This window comes from Juglans regia, chromosome 2 (assembly GCF_001411555.2).
Source record: "Juglans regia cultivar Chandler chromosome 2, Walnut 2.0, whole genome shotgun sequence".
Taxonomy (NCBI): domain Eukaryota; kingdom Viridiplantae; phylum Streptophyta; class Magnoliopsida; order Fagales; family Juglandaceae; genus Juglans; species Juglans regia.
Window position 1 is genome coordinate 27,006,254 of NC_049902.1, and position 23,572 is coordinate 27,029,825.

The window sequence follows — 23,572 nt, forward strand, 5'->3', positions numbered from 1 at the left end:
TAGAGATGGCCTTAGCTAGACGAATGCCAATGCTCTTAGAGCGGGTTATGTAAAATATATATTTTCTTCTAAAAGTGTAAATATTTGTCCAAATGAATGTCCAATGGATTATGTATCCCATGTGTATCTCCCATTTGTGTAAAGTAAACATACTACATGTAGCGGGTATTGTTCATCATCTAAAACTTTTTTTATTATTTATCTTTCTATTCTCATTTTCCTTTATTCTCTCCTATTTTTATTTCATACCCTAGTTTCTCATTGTATACCCAATAATCTATTAAGAATATTCTCATAATATTTTCATACTTTTTCATCTTTTGATTTTATTTATAGTTTTGTTTGGCTTATATATTTTTATTTTGTGTGTATAGGATGAAATTACATCACATTGTATATGCAGAGATATTGCAATATCAAAAGATATAGGGAAATTGAAAACTCATTAGTTAGATTAAGTATTTGAAATGAAGAAAAAAAATATTAAAATGATATAAAGAAAAAATAAATAAGTTAATGTATGGTATATTATAAAATTCAGTGTGTTAAATAGAAAAAGTGAATCTTGATGATGTATTTTAAAGGAAAAATACTATTACTCTGCTTGAACTAGTCTTGAACTTGAAGTATACCGCTAAGAGTTGCCCCATTGACATGTCATCATCACGTGGTGCCACGTGGCTTAATGAAAAATACAAATACAAATACAAATACAAATACAAATATAAAAAGGCTAGAAGGAATTTAAAGATTTCAATCTTCATTTTTTTGTGTTTTCGACTCTATTTTGTTTTAAATATTTTTTTAATTTTTTTAATAAGCTACATGGCAAGTGATGGTGCCGCATCAATGGAGCAACTCCAGTGGTATACTTTAGGCGATAGAATAGTAATACTCATTTTAAAGTACAAGATATAAAATGAACCATTGAGAGTACTCTAAGAAGTGTTGTAAGAATTTTGGATTATAAATGAATCAGTCTATTCAATAGCCTGCTCGATTTGTAAGTGATACATACCCGACAAAACTTGATTTGACTCGGTTAAGGCTCGTTAAGGCCTACTCGTTTATGCTCGAGTCGACTCGTTAACTCAACTCGATTAAAACTCGTTCATATATTGATAAATATATACATACATCTATATATATATATTTATGCCTTAGCTAATAATATAAGCATAACACTTTTATAATTATATGTATAATATGTAACCTAATTACTTATGCCTATATATTGATATACTTCATAGCTATATTTATAATTTGTACAATAATTAGTTGATGAAATTTAATAATTTCATATATTAGTATGTGAAAATCATATGTGAAATAGATATATGTTATCATACTATGTGTGTGTATTAATAATTTATGTAGACATATAATATATTGTTATTATGGATAAATATCAACTAATTAGATATAAATTAAATATAAAATTTTAAAATTTTATAACTCAATAGAGGTTCTAATTGTTAGTTGTACAATTTTAATATTAAATTTTTTATTTATCTAATTTATTAATTATTAAATATTATTAAAAAAACAACTTGAGCCGAGCTGAAACAAAGATTAAATAAAAATCTTGAACTCGAACTGGAGCTCGAGTTTTTTAAGTCGAGCCGAGCTCGGCAAGCCAAATAATGGCTCGGCTTGACTCAATTATAGCCCTATGTAAGATGCTTTTATATTGTAGCAATGAGTGTTTGGTAATTTTATTGGAAAATGTCTTTGGTGGGAAAAAATGAAAATAAATAATTAAACTTTAAACAAAAATATCAAGATTGTTGATGCTCAGTGGGTGGTCGGAGACTTCCCCTCCACAGTCGGTATGGCGAAACTACACAGAGAGGGAGGGGTTCGAAATTTTTCCAATTCCATTTCTACTCACATGGTGCCATTCAAGATGGAATGAGTCTGAATAACAATAAAAAGAAATATAGATATTAAATTGAGATGAGATAAAATGAAAGTACTCACAAAAGAAATCTTCATGGGAAAGGAATGGGATGTTGTAATTTTTAGCTTTAGGACGAATGAAATTTCTAGTCGGCAGTCAAGACAATGAGAACCTTTATGAAAAAGCAATGCCAAAAAGTTGAGAAAATCATCAAGTTTAGAATTACCCGTAAATATTCACATTCATTTCTGTTTTTTATATAATTATAAACTAATTCTAATTTATTATTAATTTATTTTTCTTAATAGAGTTTAATTATTTATTTACCTTTACTAATTAGCAAGCATGATTTCCACCCAATCATTCCTTAAGGATCATAGAAGTGAATAAAGTAACAAAGAATAAAGCAATAAAGAGATGATGAAAGAAAATAATTAATTTATCTGTCTCAACACTTCCACTTTTAAATTTAAATTTAAATAGACATAGCTGTGACCTTAATTACTTCACAATTCAAGTCTTAAAAAAGGGTTCTTCTGACTGAAATAAATTTAAAAAATAAATATAAAATTATTTTTTTTACATTTTCTTAAATGAAAAATAATATTCAATTTAAATAACTTAGATTCTCTCTGACATTGATTTACTTACTAACATTTTGATATTTTGATCATCACATTTCATTGTCAATGACAATAACTCTAGTACTAGGGAATGACTATCACTTAAAAAGAGTGATTTGGTTTCAATGTTTATATAAAGTTGGTCTCTGAAGTTGGCTCGAAAAAGTGCCATATGGCCTCAAAAGAGACCTTTCATCATGTCTCGCGCAAGGGAGGGAAAGTAAGAAGGATAAATGTTATTGTTTAGGGTTAACTTAGGTTCCGTTTGGATAATGAGATGAGATGAGATTATATAAAACGGTTTTAAATAAAAGTTAAAAGTTGAGTAAAATATTATTAGAATGTTATTTTTTAATATTATTAGTATTTTTTTGAAAAAATTAAATTATTTATTATATTTTATGTAAAAATTTGATAAAGTTGTAATGATGAGATGAGATGAAACCATTTATATATTCGGGACCTTAATATTAATGTTAAAATAGTTCTTCTAATTTGTCTTTTTTAATAAATTAATCCTTAAGCTCTAATTTAAGTTTTTTATTCATTGTATTTTTAATACTTTGATTACATTATTTGCTAAACTATCATCCGTTCATCACATCAGCGTCAATATCTGACTGTTGTGTAACATTTAGAAGAGCAAAAAAAGTAAAAAAAATAAAAAGACTAAGGCATTGTTTGGGAACACAATCATCTTATCTCATCTCAAATTTTTTTATAATTTTCTTATCAAACATCACTTAAATATAAAACATTTTTCAATTTTAAATTTTTTAAATTTTTATCTAATCATTATATATTTTCCAAACTTTTAACAAAACACAAAAAATATAACTTTTTCAAATTGTAAAATAAAAATAATATTCAAATAATTTTTTAATATTTTTATTCAACTTTATCTCTCACATTTGTTAAAATCTAATAAAATATTTTAATTTAAATTATTTCACTATTATTTACAAAATTTTTATCCCATCAAAACATTCACACCACCCATTCACCTAAGTGCTGACCCAAACGTGTACTAGGATCATATGATTTAAGTCTTGCTTGGGACGATTCAAGTAGTCAATAATGTAACAAATACCATCCTAACTCATGTCCTATAACTCACACCTTTGTGGCTCACCAATTATATTTCCCATAGTCTCAATTCAAAAGCACTTGATTTAGCCAGATAAATCGTTTCCTCTCTTATACAATAAATAAATAAGTTATACCCCATAATTTGAATTCGACCCAATATTACACATTTATCTTTTTTCTACGATAATTTGTAGATATAAGTTTCGTTTGGATGTGAGATGATTTTAGATGATCTGAATTGATATATAACTAGTAATATTTTATGAATCTTATTGAAATATGTTTAATATAAATAAATTAAAATATGCATTTGAATATAAAAAATAGGTTGATATAAATTTAACTTTCTTATAAAATTAAAAAATAATGAATTTTATTAATAATTAATTTAAGATAAATTGAAATGATTTGAATATCCAAACATACCTTCGTATTTTTCCCAACAAAAAAAATAAAAAAAACATTTTAGTTTTTCTCGCTTTAATCAACTCCCTTACCTCAAAATACACGAGTCCAATAACGGGATGTTTTATATTTTGGACAAATCCCAGTCGTCCATCTTCATCTAATTCATATCGTAGCCAATGAAAACACGCCACGTATTCTCCCACATAATACAAGCCATTCGATCCTCTTCCACTGAACATGTGGACCCTAACTGTCGTCCGAGCTTGAGACCAACTGTTCAACTTCTGGTCCCTTTTAACGGCCTCGCATTGATGGACACTGTTTACCCGTTAAGTTAACGGCAAAATCAGACGTCGTCAAGTCGCCTCTGTATAAATATCCGAGCCCCCATATTCTTTCCCCCCTCTCGTCTGTCGAACCGAAACGTAATGTCCGAGAGCTACTAGCCAGTAGCTCCCCTTTCCGAGACCTTCCCTTCTTGAGCATTTGGGATTTCAACCCGATTTATCACCGGCGTTTGGTCCCGGCGAAGATTTAGCAGATTGAAGTGCGGATTCTTTTTTCTTTGATTCGTTTTTTTATTTATTTTTGAGTTGAGATTCTACAGCGAAATTTCGGGGATTCTGATAGCAGCAAAAGGAAGGAGGGAGGGAGAGTTTTTAGTCTCTCTCTCTTTTTTTTTTTTTTTCCTTGCTTCTCTTATGTGCCGTTTGGAGCCAGAGAGAATCAAAACAAGCCTAAAAAAGTGATAATTCTATCGGTTCGTATCGCGAAGAGCATCACAAGGTAAGACAGCTCAGATTTTCCCTTTTTTATATTCTTTTGTCGAACTTTTCTCAGCAACCAAGCAGAATGTTACTTTTTGGAGATTTCTGATTTGCTTGTTCTTTATACCACTAGCATTATTCATTTATTCAATCATAGTTTGCATTTCCATGTTGTAAGTCTGAACTCTGTTTTGCAGGTATAGAGAGAGAGATTGATTTGGAAGGGTTTACTGGTGATTGAGACTTGGAGGTGGAGGGCGCTGAAGGGAAAGAGAGAAAAGAGGAGAAACAGTAGGTTGGTTGGCTTTGGGTAAGCGAAGTCGTTTTCGTATGGTAATGATGCAATTTAATTCCAGATGGACAAATTGTCTAATGCTAACGTGATCGTTACTTTCTCATGTCTCTTTGTCCTCTCATCCTCAGCTTTCATTCCTCGACCACCCCGGAAAGAGAAAAAAAAGAAAAAAAACATAAACACAAACAGAGAGTTTAAGAGTGATGCGAGAACCTCTGTTTTCTTTTTTCCGAATACATTTGTTTCTGTCTTAAGTTACTTTTTTTTTTTTTGGGAGGGGGCGGGGTGGTTCTTGAAGAACTAGGAGGAGGAGGGATGTGATTTAAACGAAAGAAAAAGAAAGAAATCAAACACTGCTTTCTTTTTTAGGGAAAAAATTTGGGTTTTGTCAGAAACTACGGCTTGCAAAATCTTTGATTCTTTTCATTCGGGGGCTGTTGTGCATTAAAGCATGCACATAAACCAGAGTCGGTCGCTATAATGAGATCACTTTCAAAATGGCTTAAGCCCACAATTGTTTATTTTTTGTTCAATTATTGCCTCGTAACTCACTTTCTTGGTCTTCTCTGATCCCGAGCATCTCTTTTCTTTCGCTTCGCTTTACTCTTCCTCTCCGGGACCAACCTGTTTTCTTGAAAATCCAAAGGAGAAACGAGGAAAAAGAAGAAAAAGAACACTTCTGTTCTGTAGAGAAGACATCGCCACTGTCTATCGGTTTGCGTCGTTTTAAGTTTGATGTTTGGGTGATAGTCAGTACAGTGTTTTTAGCACGACAATTGGTTTTGGCTTCCTACAGCAGCAATAAGAGGTCGTGGGTGAAATGGTGAAATTCAACCCCGGAAAAATTGGACCCAACATGGGCAACACAGTGATTTAAAATAAAGATAACTTTATTTAATTTCCCATGAAAGAGAAACGGTCCAAATTTGACCAGAAATTATAATAAAGTCATGATTTGTTCACTCTGCTCCTGTTAAGCCATATTCATCACTCTCACGGTTGACTACCACTATTTCATCTATATACTCTCTCTCTGTTTTGTTTTTAATGCAGTACTTTGAATGTGCTCTGTTTGCGCAGGGGTGAGGAGGTAAAGAGGAGGAGGGAGAGGGGAGAAAATGTTTACATGCATAGCGTGCACGAAGCCGGAAGATGGCGAGGAAGAAAGCGGAGGAGCGCGCGGCAGTGGCACGCCAAGTACGAAAGAAGCCGTCAAAAGCCTGACTGCGCAGGTTCCTAATCCCACACCCTCACTTACTGATCACTCTCTTTTCTCTCGTGGATTTACGTTTCTTTCTACCTCTGTGTCGCTGTTTTGCTTCGTCCTCAATCTATCTTTGCTTTTTCAGTGTCTTTTTCCATATTTGTGAAAACAAACAAAATCATGCATCGTGGGGACCATTGTTTGGCATCTTTCACGCCTACACACTTACGGGGAGAGAGAGAGAGTTGTACAAACGTACTGTTGTTGTTTGCTCTGAACAATATTATATTTTAGCTGCTATGCTTTCGTGTGAATGCACTGTAGAATCTGCTTTGTCCAGCTTTTATTCGATTTCTGTCACGTGCGACAGTCCCTTTTTTTTTTTTTTTTCCTTTGGGTTTTGCTTCGGATATTATCATATTCATTCAATCTTATAAATTCGATCCCTTTTCTTTTTGGTTTTCCAATGAATGAGTTCCATGGAATTGATAGTCGTCTCTTATTCATGAACCGCACCATTTTTGGTCTAGGGGAGATTAGAATGGCCACGTTTGTACGTGACCCACCTTATATTCTTACGGAAAAAGAAAAGACAGTATATGAACAGAATCCCCTTATTCAGGGGTCACTTAGGTGAGGATGGATACCCACATGTGTGTACTTTTGGTAACTTCTGTGGTAATCTCATATTAGTGGATTCTCAATTCATTCCTTCTTCCCCCCTTTTCTTTTCTTTTCTTTTTATTTTCCCCGTTAGGAGACATGGGTGTGTTCCTTATTGTTTGATTTCATTTTATGTTGTCCTCACTTCAGTTTTAGAAACTATAAATACTTGTAGTTTTGTCTGTAACAAGTTTTGGACCCTAGAAAAGCTTTGTGCAGTGGATAAAATGGCATTGTTTAGCTTAAGTATTTGAGCCTAAATAGGTAGAAGGACAGAGTGAGTTGGGGGCTAGCTGTTTTTGTCTGGGAGCACTTTCTATTAATTAATACGAGGGTTTTGTTTTGTTTTATTATGTTTATTTTTTTTCCTTTGCTTGTTTGACCACGATTTCAACCTCGATGTAACCATAGTTGTGCCGGCTGGAATATATACCATTCGGTTCAAAAACATTCGACTTTTACTCATATATATATGAGACTGGCCTTTGGTTTTCGTTTTGGTGGAGACTTCCTTCATTCCTTCCTGGTTGTGGGTGATTGCGCGCAGAGAGAGAGAGACTATTACAAGATTACAGATGGACCAGTCTTGGGGAAGGGGGGGATCTGAGAAAAGACAAGTCACACATCAAGAAAAGACTGCCCCAAATATAAGTATCCTTTTTGTGTGACCCACCATTAAATTCTTTGTCGTTTCCACTGCATTTGAGAACTATAACCAGCCAATGACAGAGAAAAAAGGGTACCATCTTAAAGAGAAATGTGAGTGACAACCCGACCAAGGGATCAGAGCCTATCAGAAAAAAAGTGCATATTCATTTCAGATTGTGTTTAGATTATCATCAGCTTTGACCATGTCTCTCTTCCCGCACTGCCCACGTTTGCTGACCAGCCAAGTCCCGTATAGACAGACAACTGAGACAAGTGCCTTTGTATTATTTTCAGTTTCTTTATATTGTGGCGTTTACTTCTAGGAGGTTTACAACAAATAGTAGAGAATGTTATCGTTGATTTAAATTTATGATTGGTAGTGTCTAAGTTGATGTAATTCAAATTTTAAATTTTAAATTTTATAATTTTTAGTATATTAATAATTAACATATGTAGAATTAAGTTTTTTTTTTAAATATATTTTAAATTTTAATTATTTGTATTATATTCTTAACACTTTCTCTCAATAAATAATTTAATACGTAAAATATTTAATTAAATGTGGTAGAGTGTAAAGTCAGAGTTTGAATTTAGAATTTCTATTCTGATATCATGTAAAATCATTACTTAACTCAATAACTTAAACTCATAGGAATAGATAAATTATTTGTATTATATTTTTAACATATTTCAGATTAATAGATATGGTTATTGATATGGTTATTTTTACAAGCATATATATATATATTTATTTAATGTGTTAATGAACTAATTTTTAATTAATTTTAAGAAACACAATATGCTGAAAGCTAGACTACTACAAGTGGATAAGAGTTACTGCGATATTCAGCATTAAGAAAATAGAAGTGCAATAGGCACAAAAAGATTCTATAAAAATAAACACATAAACTGACATGTTGGAAGACAAAAATTACTGTATATAGAATAAAAGCTGCATGCATGCTTCAATTCACTCATGCTGACTGTAAAATCTATTTCTGGCACTATTTTGTAGGCTGAATTTTGCTTTTTCATTGAATAGAGCACGTCTAGCTTAGCACCGAGAGTAGAAGCCATGGCTTTTGTTTCTTATGTTTGCATGCATGCCATTATATTCTTAATTTTCTCTTTCTATCGAAGTTTGGCCCCATGAAAAACCATAAGGAAATAAAGAAATAGCATTGAGGTTAAACAATTAAAAGGCGCCGGTGTTGTTGGCCCGACTGGCATTTATCATCATTATTATGAGGGAAAGGTACCGGGGTTCCATCCCGTTTAATGGGGTACATGTGAAGGGAGAAGATGATTACTGCCAAGTCAAGTTACTTTAATGCATGGACAACTGGCTTCACATTTTTGGGTCCTTTTTCCTGAACCATGCACATCTCAACAGCTTTAGAAGTAACACCTTGCAGTACTCTCAGTTCTAGGCTGGATCCCTTGTAGATTGGTAGAACATTTTACATGTACAAGGGTTCGTTTCTATACCAGATATCTAGAATCTGATAGTGGATAAAGGGCCATTTTTATTTTTATTTTTTTCTGGGTGTGTGGATAAAGGATCGTTTCAATAGCATTAATTCATCTTGCAAGGTTCAAAATCTTTCAAGCCACTGTTGTCTATTGATTGAACTTTGCTACTTGCATGCACCTCTATTTTAGCACTACTCTAAATATTCAAGTTAAAAGGAATTATGTGATTCTATTTATTACTTCTTGTCAATGATAAATGTTATTCTTTAGCATTGATTTTGTCAATCTCTAATCATATAAGCCGATATGATTCATTTTGAGTTATTTTTCTCGTTGATCTAGAAACCATTTATAATGCGGCACATAAATGGGTGTTGATTAAGAATGGTAAATTCAATACTAAGTCTAGCATTATTATTTTCAAAACTTACCTGTATGACTAATATTTTCTAATCCTGGATTTCCCAGTTTTTTTTTTTTTCAAATAAAAACTGTCCACGTTGGAAGGCCAAGCCCATAAATTGAGATTTCATTCTATCCTAGGCTTTTATTTTTATCAAGAAATTATTTGTGTGAGGATCGTCATCATATTTCTTCCTATTCTTCTATATACATGAACATCCAAATGATGCAGGCTTTTTTTATTGTATTTACGCCACATCGAGTGCAAGTATTCTACTTCATAATTGTATTTCAGAAGTCTGTTATCAGTCTTAAAGGAAAGCTTAGCTCGTGTGGGTCATGATATCAGCTTTTAAGTTTTTTCTCCATCTACTAATGCATCCCTCACTCCCTCACCAGTAGAGTCTTTTTAAGAATGGCTTTAGTATTTGTAGATTTGACTGAATTTATTCTGAACATAGTATAGATATCTGCAACTTGAATTTCCATTTCATGGAATTGTACCATATTCTTTTGGCATGCCCAATTTATAATTCTTCATCTGATCCGATGTTCAGCATTTATAACATTGAGTTTTAATTATGTGATAATCAAGTTTTCCAATTCCTGCTAAGCATTTCATTAACCATGGATTTCATTAATGTGCAGATCAAGGATATGGCATTGAAATTTTCTGGTGCTTACCGGCAATGCAAGCCCTGCACAGGCTCCAGCAGCAGCTACAAGAAAGGCCAGCGGCATTACCCAGACTTTGATACTATTTCAGAAGGGGTTCCATACCCCTACCTTGGAGGTGCAAGTGCAAGTTCAACTCCCGCATGGGACTTCACAAGTCACCACCATAATACAAGATCTGATTCAAGATTTTCTGGTGCATTGAGAGGTGACCAGACTCCTGGAGGAGTGTCTGTATCCGCACAGTCTTGTGATGTGGTGCTAGAGGATGAGGATGAGCCCAAGGAGTGGATGGCACAGGTGGAACCGGGTGTTCACATTACTTTCGTCTCCCTTCCTAATGGCGGAAATGATCTTAAGCGAATACGCTTCAGGTATGATGAAGGTTACTTCCAACATCAGCAATTTAATCCTAGTATTTTCCCCCTTGATTTGAGTTGAAAATTGTTCATGCTTTGAGATGTCTAAAGATGTCTTGGAAATCAATCAACCTCTAAAGGACATTAACATTGACTTATTTTTCAGCTTTTAACATGCCCTACAACTGCACTGCCAGCAAAGGTCCAAAGTCTTGTAGCTTTCTTAGGTTGGATTTAGATGTCGCATTGATTAGTCATGTCTCCATGCTGTATGATGCATGAGATAGTTTGCCTGACCACTGGGGCCACTTTGAAGCCATTATTAGCATAACAGGAAGTGGACCTTTAGGACCCTAAGTTTCTTCAAATAACTTCAGATTTTGGTCACTGGAACTTAGTTACTTTGCACGGCCAGAAATTGATTCCTTGGCATTTAATTTTGAAGCCGAGAGATGTTCAATAAATGGCAAGCTCAACGGTGGTGGGGAGAGAATTATGACCGGATCATGGAGCTCTACAACGTCCAGAGATTCAACAGACAAGCTCTTCACACTCCCCCAAGGTCTGAGGATGAGGTAAAAACTTCTTATGTCATCATTTTCCTTGTCTTTTTACTTTATTAGCATATTGGAATTAACCAGTGGACTACTAACTTTTAAATGCTCTGGACTTGTCTAGCCATGTCGGTTCCATCCTCCACAATGAAAAACATTTATTTTCCTCTATCATGATGAAACCTTAACTATGCAAACATTGTTGGATAATGATAAGTTTACTATTTCGTACTATCAATTTACTATTCTTTTTATTATTTTATTATTTTTTTAATTTTATATTTTTATTTAATGGTTAAGGAAGTGATTAATAGTGAAATTGTATTTTTTTAAAAATTTTTTCTTAATAATTAAGGATGTTAAAAAAATAAAAATCTCAAATACACTTTAGAGTAGGAAAAGGGTGATGAGAGTGATGAGAGGGTAGTAAGTCTATCATTATCGAACATTGTTTCTCCTTAATTTCTCCGTAGACGATCCTCTAGCTTGGACAAATACAACAATTCGTGGATATATGATAAGAATGTTATGGTTCAGGCACATAACCTTCTAGTAGCTCATTTGATTCAATGAGATCCTCGCAAACCTAAAAAAAAAAATAGATCATTTGATTAAAACGAAACCATCGACTGCTGTCAGAGGTTTTGTTTGTGTTCATTCTCATTTACGACACATGGAAAGATATATGCGAACTCGGGACCTTTCAAAGTGTTTGTGTTGGAGATGCAGTCTTAAACTCGTAAAGATCATTTTATATCTCCTTTTCTTTTTTGCTGTTTCTAATGACAATCAAAATTCAGCCTTGGATTTGCTTGAATGATAATAAGCTGAAAATTGGCACAATGTCTAGAAACATATGTATCTCTATCCTAAATAATGAGTTCACATTCTCCAAATTTATTAAAATGTTTGTTTCTCCAGTTATACTCTTGATAGCTGATTTGTACTCATTGCTGACGGATGCTTTTACTCTTAAGCAGCAGAGGGATTCTTCATTCACAAGGCTCGGATCAGCCAGGGAAAGCCCTATGGCTTCATCGTTGAACAGGGAGTGGACACCAAGGAGCCACTATAGACCCTCTGGCAAAGGTTATTACCCCTCTGACCCTATGGATCAAGGTGGTGGCCACCATTACAATGTAGGCTCATCCATGGAAGCATCACGGACGACAACCTCATCTAGGGACGAGGCTTCAGTTTCGATAAGCAATGCCAGTGACTTAGAGACAGAATGGGTAGAGGAAGATGACCCTGGGGTGTACATTACAATCAGACAGTTAGCTGATGGCACTAGGGAGCTGCGGCGTGTCAGGTTCAGGTAAACAAGTTAATTTTGCATCTACATCGTATTCCTTGTTGGTGTTGCACCATTTGGTGGCAATCAAACCGGAGGAAGGAAAGGGTTATGAACTTAAGGGACTCGGGGAACTTTAACCGTTAAGCTCCAAATCTAACTTCTTTTTCTTATATTCCTAAGTTGTCTAAAACAGCATTTTAACAATTATCGTAAACCACTTGAAATGGTCTTTGAATGAGTAGATTTTTCATGATTTCAAAACAATATTCTTAGGATTTAATGAACGGATTTGACTTTGTTTTTGGGCCTTGGAACCCATTTCAAATGTCGCTGGATGTGAGCTTTTTAAGTCAAGATTTTCTTGGAAAAAGATGGGATAATTTCATTTCATTTTCTTGATATTTTGTACTTAAGCCACTAAAGGTCCTGGGGGTATGATTCAAGTTTGCTCGTACTTTCAGTCTTTTTTTTTTTCATGCTTTACTCACCAACTTTGGAATCAGTCACATTGACATTGTAGATTCAGAACAGGAAGTTTTTGGCATTCTGTAGAGTCCCCTTTTTGACAAGTTTCATTTGTATTTGCACAGCCGAGAAAGGTTCGGGGAGGATCACGCAAAGCTGTGGTGGGAAGAGAACAAAGAGAGAATACAAGCTCAGTACCTTTAAAGAATTGATTTAAACGACATACATTAATTACCACAGATAAGATACAAGAAGTTAGGGTGCATATGGATCTCTCAAACAGGTGGAATCATCAAACTTTATTTCTTAGAATATATCAGGATGAATCTACATGTTGTAATGGAGCCTTTATAACGAATTGGAGTTAGCCACCACAAGTGATGGTTATAAACTGAATTACCATTACTTCATCACACAGAAGGTTGTGCACTATCATTAGCTTGTGGTGATGGCTCTGTCTTGAGTAAAGGCTCGTTTCAGTGAGATGTCCAGATGGGTCCTTTTTTGCCCTTGTCTTTGTTTTTATGATTATTGTCACTATTTATTTAGTGAAATTTTTTGGGCATCATGGGATTATCCGGCTCCCCACTTACATACTAGAGTTTGCTATCTGTTACTAATGTTCTACAAATGGAATTGAAATCATTCCCTGTCATACATGGAGCTGGTTTTTTCTGCTGATTCTATTCTTTTTGAAGATGCTTTTTATTCAACTAGCTTGTATTTGGGGATAGATTGTTGGGGCTTTATTGCTATAATCTGATTTGGGTGGCAAACCTTGGTTCTGTATATCTTCTAGCACTTTAGCTAGGTGTTGGAAGTGGGGCTCAGGTTGGTATTTGATATTTGTCTGCAAAAAATCAGCTTTGATTTATGTATTTACAGATTCAAAGCCCATCAAATTTACTTCATGGTTTGAATGAAGATAATAGTAATGATGATGACAGGAAGAAGAGGAGGGGGGAAATGTAAATTAAGGAGAGAGAAAGAGAGAGAAAGATAAATACTCTAGTTTTTCCCAGATCTACCCCAAAGTGACTGCCAAAAAACAGGCCAGTTCTTCTGAGCCTCGTTCCAACCCAAGAGTGAACCTTCCCTCATTAGATCCCAACTAGAGGATACAATCCCATAACTCACCCCTAAAAGAGCAGACCCAAAGAAGAAGAATGGCACAATGAAGCGCACCCGTGTGGGCACATCAATCTTGAGTCCAACTTTCAGATAGTAAAAGAATGGGAAGAGTAAAAGCCCTATGAACAGTGGTATCCCTACCGAGAAACCCATCCTACTGATCAGTCTGTTGGTCACTACCTCTGGTATTACCCCTTGATCTTCCTCTTCCTATTCCTATTCCTCTTCTTGTCCCTTTCCGTCGTTGTCTTTGTGTTTGGCTTCTTGGTTTTCCTTGGAGATGGTACAAAGCCTCGGGGACCTCTCAAGGTTGAAAACAGTAATGTAGGCTGAGATAAGTGAGTATGGTTTTGGTATAGTTTTGTTGCAGAAATTGGGAATTGCGTCATCACGTCTTTCCAAACAGTAGCTGTTCATGGGGAGGGTGCAAAAATTTCTATCAATCTGCATGCCAACTTGTTTAAGAACTCATGGTTGAGAAATCCTATGCCAAAGAGGTTTTTGTTTTACCAAAAGGAATGAGATTTAACAGATTATCATATTCTTGCCAAGAAACTGATTCTATCTAAAGCAGAAAATTTCTGTATCTTATGCATCCAATGATACAATTAGGAAGACCCTATTTCCATTTACCAGTTGAGACTCATTGAGAGAGAGAGAGAGAAACCTTCTGGGATGATATTGGATTGGCCGAGGGAGTTAAAAAAGCTTGCATGGCAATGAAGTTTCCACTACTCAAGTACCCCAGTCAATTCATTCAATAATTAAGTAATAATATAAAGTAAATAAATTACATTATACAAATATTGGTATCGAAGGAAAACTCTTTAAAAAAATTTTGAAGGTAAAATCCTACGAGGCAGTCAAACCCAAAAAAATCAATTTTATTATTTGAAAATCAATTACAAGTAAGCTCAATTACAAAACTTTTGTCAATTAACACTCTTACTTGACCAGACAAATGACTCATTTATCTTCTACCGCAGTAGCAACCAGAACCTTTGACGATATTCGAACATTGACTTTTCTCCTGAAACTCCAGTGGTTGAAACTCGACCAATCAATTCTCCAACATGGAGCACGATCACACTCTTTGAGAGAAACAATATAAAAATTCTCTAATAAATTTTCTCACCAAAATATGCATTGGAAATTGCTCTAGAAAATATCTAAATCTGAATCTCTACATATCCTAAGCAGTAAGATCCCTTAAATAAACAATCTGAAAGCAGTTTTAGTTTCAGTAGGATTTTGCTGACGGGGCGAGTCTGTCGCAAAAACGCCTCCTGACATCTCGCGATAAATCTTTTCTGCAGTAACAGATTTCAGTTTAACCTATTCTCTGCATAAGTGCAGATTCCTTGGGACTCAATTTTCATACTTATGACTTATCTAAACAACCTCTAATACCTCCTAGATAAACTTAATATTATTATAGATAAAGTCAATAAATAATTTACATTCATCCAAAATTATCAACTTAATGATAGGATAAACTCTATCATTTTAGACACATAATCCTATCCAAACTTATCAACTTAGTTATGTAGTCCTAACCAAACTTTTACATCTACAATCTTTCCCTTTAGCGGATTGGTGACAAAGCCAACTTGATGAATGTAATATAAATATGTTAAAAGCACAAACAACAGACCAAGAAACCGAGTAAAAATTCAAAACAAATAATCAAGAAAAAAGTAATGACATAGAATATTGACTAAGATTAGTACTATCAAAATTCATAAGATTTAAAATCCAAATCAAAGTCTAATCATGTTCTAGTCCAACATCAGAATTATGTCCAAAATTTAGTTCTCTATCTCAATATTATAATTAGTTCTCTCCCTCAATAATAAACTATCACAAGCATACCAAAAAATCATTCAACTCCTCCTTAACAACACACTTACTCAAACTTTTCCATAATTTCACAAAAAAAAAAAAATCAATTTGCTCCTATACTCCTATAATATCTCTCCCATTTTTGTCACTAATCTGATAAGACTCATAATATAATAAATACCACTTATGTGAGTCGAGATGAAGACATTAAGAAATACATGATGAACAACTCTCATGTGTATCAACTTTTCATGGATTAAATGCACCTAATATATGAGCATGAATGCAAGTAAAATCATGACAAAGTAAATGAAGTAGTTTGGTTGAGACATAAAAACAAACACTTGGTGGACACTAGTTTAAAACCGAAATGTTTAAACACATAACCCACCAAAAATCATCCTTAATACATGCTAATATAAATCCATTTAATCATACGTGTAAATGTCTACTCACCCCAACCAAAATCCAAGACCCAATATCACATAACTAAAATCAACAACCCAATCTCCATTAATATGTGCCAAACCCTAGACTTTGAGAAGGAGAGGAATTTGACTGAGATAGAAACTTTTCCGTGATGAAGGGACGTAGATTAGTGGTATTAGTTTTGGGTCTTAATCACGAGAAGCACGAAATCGATAAGGTATGCGCCGTGCGTGTAGGACTCGAGATAAGGGACGAAGGTGCTATGAGTGTGTTATCGCAAGAAAATGGGAACTAATATTCGGAAAGAGGGCTGGGCGAGTCTTTGTGGCTTAAGTCATTTACGTGACTAAAAGTCATGTATATGCACTCTGCCTTCCCGTCCCACTGAGACTTATCCTATTAAAACAAAAACACCTTCGAGACTTCTAATTCAACATCACACATGTCCAACATTGACCCAACCTCAAAAATAAAAATATTAAATACATTTTATATTTTCATCACTTTATTTATTTTATATAGAACAAAATAAATAAAACTTAAAATAATAAATAATAAATAATATTTTTCTTATATATATAATATATATATAGGCAATAAGGCGAGTAACATGTTTTGATGCATCTCAATTCAAACAGTGTCACTCAAAAAAAAAATCAATAGAGTACACCCTCTTATGTGCAACAATCACCATGAATGTTCACACCTCATAAGATCATCAATATCAAAGTTTATGTAAGTGTGTGAGTGAGCAAACTTATAAAGAAAAGTAACTCTTTATCCCTTTTTTCTTCAATATATTTTTGATAATATTATTCATGAATATTTTCTTCTTATAGATGCTCCCAAGATATTGTCATTCACCTCAAAAGTCAAACTTTATACTAGGGTTTAGATACATGAGTATCTTCTCCAAACACTAGTTCGCACAAGCCCCCCCCTCTTTTATGTCCATTTTTGTTACTCAAATTTTTCTACAATGATTTGAGCAACGATTTTTTCTATAAGAACTTAAGGGACAAATCAGTGTAGGATGTTTGTCTGTTTTAGCAATGATTCAATACCGAATTTTTCTAAATGGATCAACTATTTGTGTTTGGTAAGGGGAGATCCCTTTATTATTATACTAGGTTCAACTAGTATTAATCAATTCAATGAATGAACTCCCTCTGTGGTGAGCATCTCAATAATAAATGGAATTTAATTATAATGAACATACATATAAGTTCCTCACAATGCTTGTAAATGAACTTTGTCAAGATAACCCATAGGGTTAGCATGCACAAAGAAAACTGCAGAAAGTAGAGATATGCATAAGTTTAAAATTTTATTTTGTGAGAACATATGTGTTCAAAATTTTGACATATCAAGCATACACTTCAAAAAAAAAAAAAAAATTAAAAACAAACTAGAAATTTTTTATATTATTTTTCTTATTTAAAAACTGAAAACAAAAGCATAAATTAAAAACGGAAAAATAAAATGCATGTCTTAGACTAATAAAATGAAATGCAAGAACATGCAAGTAGTCCTATTAATTAATGTGACATGACATCTTCTTTGATCACCCGTTTTGCTTTAAATTTTGGCCTATTCTTTTCATCAACATCACTTTGTATGATCTTTTCTTTGTTGTGAAGATAAAATTCTGATAGTTCACCAAGCTTTAGACTTATGAAGGTGATTTGTTGATTCATCTCATCAACTTAATTTTCTAGAGTCTTTTCATTTCTTTTTAACTTTCTTTCACCTCTATTTTTCTTCACTTTAATCAAGTTAAAGCAATATGAACTTATATGGCCAGAAACACCACAATAATGACAAATAGGAATAAACTTACTTTCAAACTTACATTGATTGAGCTTTTTTGTCATGATTTATCATGTGAGGCTCTTGGAACATGAGTTTTAGACACGGTCTTCATTGGAGCTTCCTCATATTGACTTACTTTAATAAAAATGATATCTTTTGATAAAGTGGCAGTGGATAATAAGGCTTTAAGTTCCATAGCTTGAACATTCATGTTCCCCAAACCCGTGAGATCACAACTGGATTTTTGAAAGCTCAACATCTCATCAAATTTATGAGTTGCAGTTTTTTGTTTGCACTCTTGAAAATTTTTTAATTCTCTTTCTAGTGCAGCCTTTTGATAATTTAACCTTGATACCTCAACATCAAAAATTTTCAGCGTTTCAGTAAGGTTATTATTTTCATTCTCTATAGTTGTGAGTTTATAGTACAGCTTCTTGTTGAGCTTCTTGTTGAGTTTTTTCAGCTTGACCACTTGTTCACATAAATCATCATAAGCTTCATGTATACCCAGCTCATGGTCAACATTAACAAGAGTTGCATCTGAGCCACTGTTATCATACCCACTTTCAGATTTTGTTTGCACAATTTTAGAAAAATCATTAACAAAAAGCCACAAAAGAATTTTCATCATCAGATGATGAACTTGAAGTTTCAAATTCTGAACTGTCACTAAGTGTGACATTTAGTGTTTTTCCTTTGTTTTTCTTAAAGTTCGGACATTCATTTCTTATGTGCCATAACCTGAGTATTTATAGCACTTCACTTTATCTTTTTGCTCAGATTTATCTTTGTTTTGTTTTTCAGAATCACTCTTTTTATCAGGAAATTCCATACATTTCTTTTGCTTTCCATTTGTTTTCTTGTTAAACATGAATTTCCTGAATTTTCTAACAATAAGTGTTATGTCCTCATCATTTAAATTTTCTTTATTAGAAAAATATTCACAATCTTCTTTCACAATTTTGAAAGTAATGGATTTACTTTTTATTGTTTGAAGAAGAGAAGATTCATAGATTTGTAGAAAACCTACTAGTTTTTCAACTTTGATTACATCCAAGTCCTTACTTTCCTCTATAGTAATCACCTTTGGGCAAAATCTTTCAGGTAGAGATATTAGGATCTTCCTCACAACTCTTAAATCTTCCATATTCTCGCCTAAATTGAACTTGGAATTCACAATATCGTTAAGTTTCGCATAAAAATTATTAAAATTCTCATCTTCTAGCATATTAATATCTTCAAATTTTATTGTTAACAATTGTAATTTTGATTTTTTCACAAATTTTGTTCCTTCATGTGTAACCTCCAAGATATCTCATGCTTATTTAGCAATCTCACACATAGAGATTCTCTTAAATTCTTCCGGAGATACAACCATAAAGATAACATTAAGTCCCTTGCTATTCCAATTAGAGTTGGTAATCTCATATCTTGTCCAAGCATCAATAGTTGTCTCGAGTTTAGTCCATCATCGCTCAGCTGCAAACCACACACGTTCATCCAAAGATTTGAGAAAATCTCTCATATGAACTTTTCAATAAGCATAAGTTTCCCCATCAAAGTGTGGCGGGACATATAACGACGTGGTCAACAGGGGAACGAATCACACTCAAATGAGTGAATCACCCTCTAATGCCAATTGAAATTACCCAAGTACCTTTGTAATGTAGCGAAAATATCTACAAATTCACTCAACAAATTGGTTAGTCGTCAACCATGCAATTAATTTAATAATTAAGAAATAACGTAAAGTAAATAAATTGTATAACATCAAGATTAATATCGAAAGAAAATCCTTTAAAGAACTCTTTAAATGTAAAACCCTACAAGGCAGCCAAACCTAGAAAATTTAATTTATTATTTGAAAATCAATTACAAGTAAAGCTCAATTACAAAACATTTGTCAATTGACACTTTTACTTGACCAGACAAATGACTCATTTGTCTTTTACCGCAGTAGTAGCCAGAACCTCTGACGATCTTCAAATATTGACTTTTCTCCTAGAACTTCAGTGGCTGAAACTCGACCAATCAGTTCTCCAACATGGAGCACGATCACACTCTTTGAGAGAAATAATATGAAAATTCTCCAATGAATTTTCTTACCAAAATATGCACTGAAAAGTGTTCTAGAAAATATCTAAATCTAAATCTTTACAGATCCTAAGCAGTAAGATCCCTTAAATAAACAATCTGAAAGCAGTTTTAGTTTCAGTAAGACTCTGCTGACGGGGAGAGTATGTTGCAAAAAAGTCTCCTGACGGAATGCTGACATCTCGCGATAAATCTTCTCTGTAGTAATAGATTTCAGTTCAATCCCTTCTATAGATAAGTGCAGATTCATTGAGACTCGATTTTCACACTTATGACTTATCTAAACAACTTCTAATACCTATTAGATAAATTTAATATTGTTATAGATAAAGTCAATAAATAATTTACATTCATCCAAAATTATCAACTTAATGATAGGATAAACTCTATCATTTTAGTCACTTAATCATATCCAAACTTATCAACTTAATCACCTAATTTTAGCCAAAATTTTACATCTTCATATTTGTTTCCTGTGCTCTTGACTTGAGATTTCTAAAAAAGAAATAATGGAAAGAGAAATAGGAGCTTGACGACAAATATTTTAGGGTCCATTCTTTAACAAAGTGCTCTTAATCTTATTTGTATGAGATAAGACGTTAGGAAGCAGTTAAAAAGAAATATTCTTTTTCATAATCTGGTTTAGTCTTTTTACACCTCACACTACACTATGTGGCAGATCGAGTTTAGTAACAAAAAAATGGACTGTTCTCTCTCACCCAGTGCCCTTTCACCCGAACTTCACCTCTCCTACTCTCTTCTCCCCTCTTCGTGCAGGCTCTTTTTCCCTTTTTGTGTAGTGCATGTTTTTCTCCATTTTCCTCTCTAACCGAGTTAGTCATTTCTTTCCAACATTTTAAGGCAAAATCCGTGCTCCTCTTTCATTCTTAGGTCCATCTATTTTTTTGTCTATGATTATAGGGCAAACAAATCTCTTCATTTTTCTGTGATTTAGATAAACACAGACATTTGGGAAGTCTAGCACACGTCCCTTGTTCAGTATGGAAGTCTTCTTTTTGGAAGATAGAAGTGAGGAAATGAAGAATGAAGATTTTAGGGCAAAAACAAACATAGATCTGCATCTCGTGAGGAAGGATAATTGTTGTTCTGGTTTTTCTTTCCAGCAAGATTTATTGTTCTAAAGATATTGGGAGTTAAACCCAGTAGTAAATTTACGCAACAAATTACAGCTCTTACTAGCCATAAACTCATTATCTTGAAATTGATTTAAAAAAGAAGAAAAGAAAGCAATGGCATATTTGTTTCCCAAAATTGTCTACAAAAACTTAGGGTTTGTTTGAAAATAGATCTCATCTCAAAATTCTCATCCCATCTCATTTTCAAACATAATTCAAATACAAACATTTTCAAACTAATCATTACAATTTTTTCAAATTAATCACTATAATTTTCCCAAACTTTCAAACAAAAAATAAAAAACAATTCAACTTTTTCAAATCCATAAACAAAAATAATATTATAAAACTATATTCTAATAATATTTTAATTTTATAACATTTTTTATCTAACTTTTTCTCTCATTTTCTAAAATCTAAAAAATACTCAACTCAAACTATCTTACTACTATTCACAAACTATCTTACTATTATTCATAAAATTTTCATCTAATTTTACTTCCCAAACAAGCCTTAAGACCCCCAAATAGATGCTCCTCATTGAACGGTTGCTTTATTTTCCTAAGCCTATAGAAAAATCATTAATAAAGATCGAGAATGTGAAGCACACATGCACGCAATGTAAGGGGAGGGTAAGCTTGTCTGATCATTTTGTTGTGATTCTTCTTATTGTGATTCATCTGATAATGTTACTATGACGAAGAGGAAGAAGTTTGCGCTAGTAGGGAGATAAGAAAAAAACTTCACCAATATGTAATAGTACGAGCATGGAGAGACGAAGAGGAAGAAATTTTGAGCGAGCAATGGGTTGTTTACACCTTCTAGGGAGAAACTGGGGGAAGACTAAAATGCACGTTTCAATTGGTAAGGAAAAAAAAAATCACGTCAGGTGTAGAGTGTTAGATGAACAATAAATGATGGGTAGCTGAACTCTTTAAAAAATACGAAGAAAGATGTCAAGCATATAGAATAGTCTTACCTTTGACTTTGTGTTACATGTGAATTATCAAATGAGAATTGCTGTCACCCCAAACATATTTTATAAAAAGTAGTGTTATTTAAAGATCTTTATACAATATACTATTCACATATCATGATTTGATTTGTAAGTTTATCTATGATATGTGATGTAAAAACTTTTAAATAAAATTATTTCTTACAAAATACTCATAAATTGATATTTTCTTACATGATACGTTATATTTATTTTATAATAAAAATAATTTTACATAATAACGTATAATTTTAAGTCACGTCAATTTGTAAATTTATTTTTATATAATATTTTTGTGATTAAAAAATATTTATCTTATCAAATATGCTTTACACACCTACATACTTTGTATGCCTTTGACCCTTATCAAATTTCTAAACTAAGTCAGACATAATTTATTTAAAATAATGCTTTATTTTATCTTAATTATTAGTATTTTCAGTCACGTGGCATATAACTGCTAATAAGTAATTGATAAAACAAGTCATGTGAAATATACACAACATTACAAAATATAAATGAGAAAGTAACATTTTTATTTATTTAATAGAAAAGCCTGCCTGAAAAAAAATGCCAAATTAAAAAGTAATAGAAATTTGGACAATCCGCATGCGTGACACGTAATACCGCAGTTGGACTCCGGGGCCGCCACCTGTGTGAGTGCTAATCCAAATTCCAAACACCTCGACCGGTCGGCAGTCGGCACCCACCCAATTTATTCTTTCTTTATTTTTTTTAATTTCACCAATACTATTTCTGTCCTAATCTAATTATTTAACCTTTTTTTCTGATCTGTTTAAGTAATTTAATTAAAATCCGATAAGGATGGGAGGGTATACGATGCCAACCACCCACCAACCGACCGATGGAATCTTTGTGTTTGGATGTTAAATAGGTGTGGTTTAGATTCGCAGATGAGTTAAAATAGATTGTGAATAATAATAAGATAAATTATAAATGAGTCATGTTACGGGTTTCGAATTCGGGATCTAAAAATTATCTCGAAAAGAGTTAATTTTTTTTTTTCATGTATTTTTTTAATTATCATAAATATTTTTAAAAAAATAAAAAATTCACAACATCATTTAAAAATATTTTTTTAATCATTTGGTGAAAAAAAAAAAGTTCCATTCGGGACATTTTTTGGATCCCGAATTCGGAACTTAAAGCATTTCTCATTATAAATAGTAATGAAATTTATGAGTTAAAATTATTTAATAATAGTGAGATAAATTGAGATAAATTAATATGGAAACTGTGAATACAAACGAGTCAGTTAAATTGAATTGAGATAATTAAATATTATTTTTTA

At 33.0% G+C, this 23,572-nt stretch overlaps 1 protein-coding gene and 1 pseudogene across 1 annotated transcript; one reads left to right on the top strand and one right to left on the bottom strand.

The window, feature by feature from the left end:
* Nucleotides 1–4,665: 4,665 nt before the first annotated feature.
* LOC109004022 (protein BREVIS RADIX-like) lies at nt 4,666–13,414 on the top strand. The gene is made up of 7 exons (XM_018982409.2): nt 4,666–4,806; nt 4,985–5,097; nt 6,163–6,314; nt 10,121–10,521; nt 10,952–11,081; nt 12,041–12,378; nt 12,948–13,414. The coding sequence occupies exons 3-7, from the start codon at nt 6,201–6,203 to the stop codon at nt 13,024–13,026; spliced, it is 1,062 nt and encodes a 353-aa protein (XP_018837954.1). The 5' UTR covers nt 4,666–4,806; nt 4,985–5,097; nt 6,163–6,200; the 3' UTR covers nt 13,027–13,414.
* Nucleotides 13,415–13,830: 416 nt separating this feature from the next.
* Nucleotides 13,831–14,342, bottom strand: LOC109003951 (annotated as a pseudogene).
* Nucleotides 14,343–23,572: the final 9,230 nt, after the last annotated feature.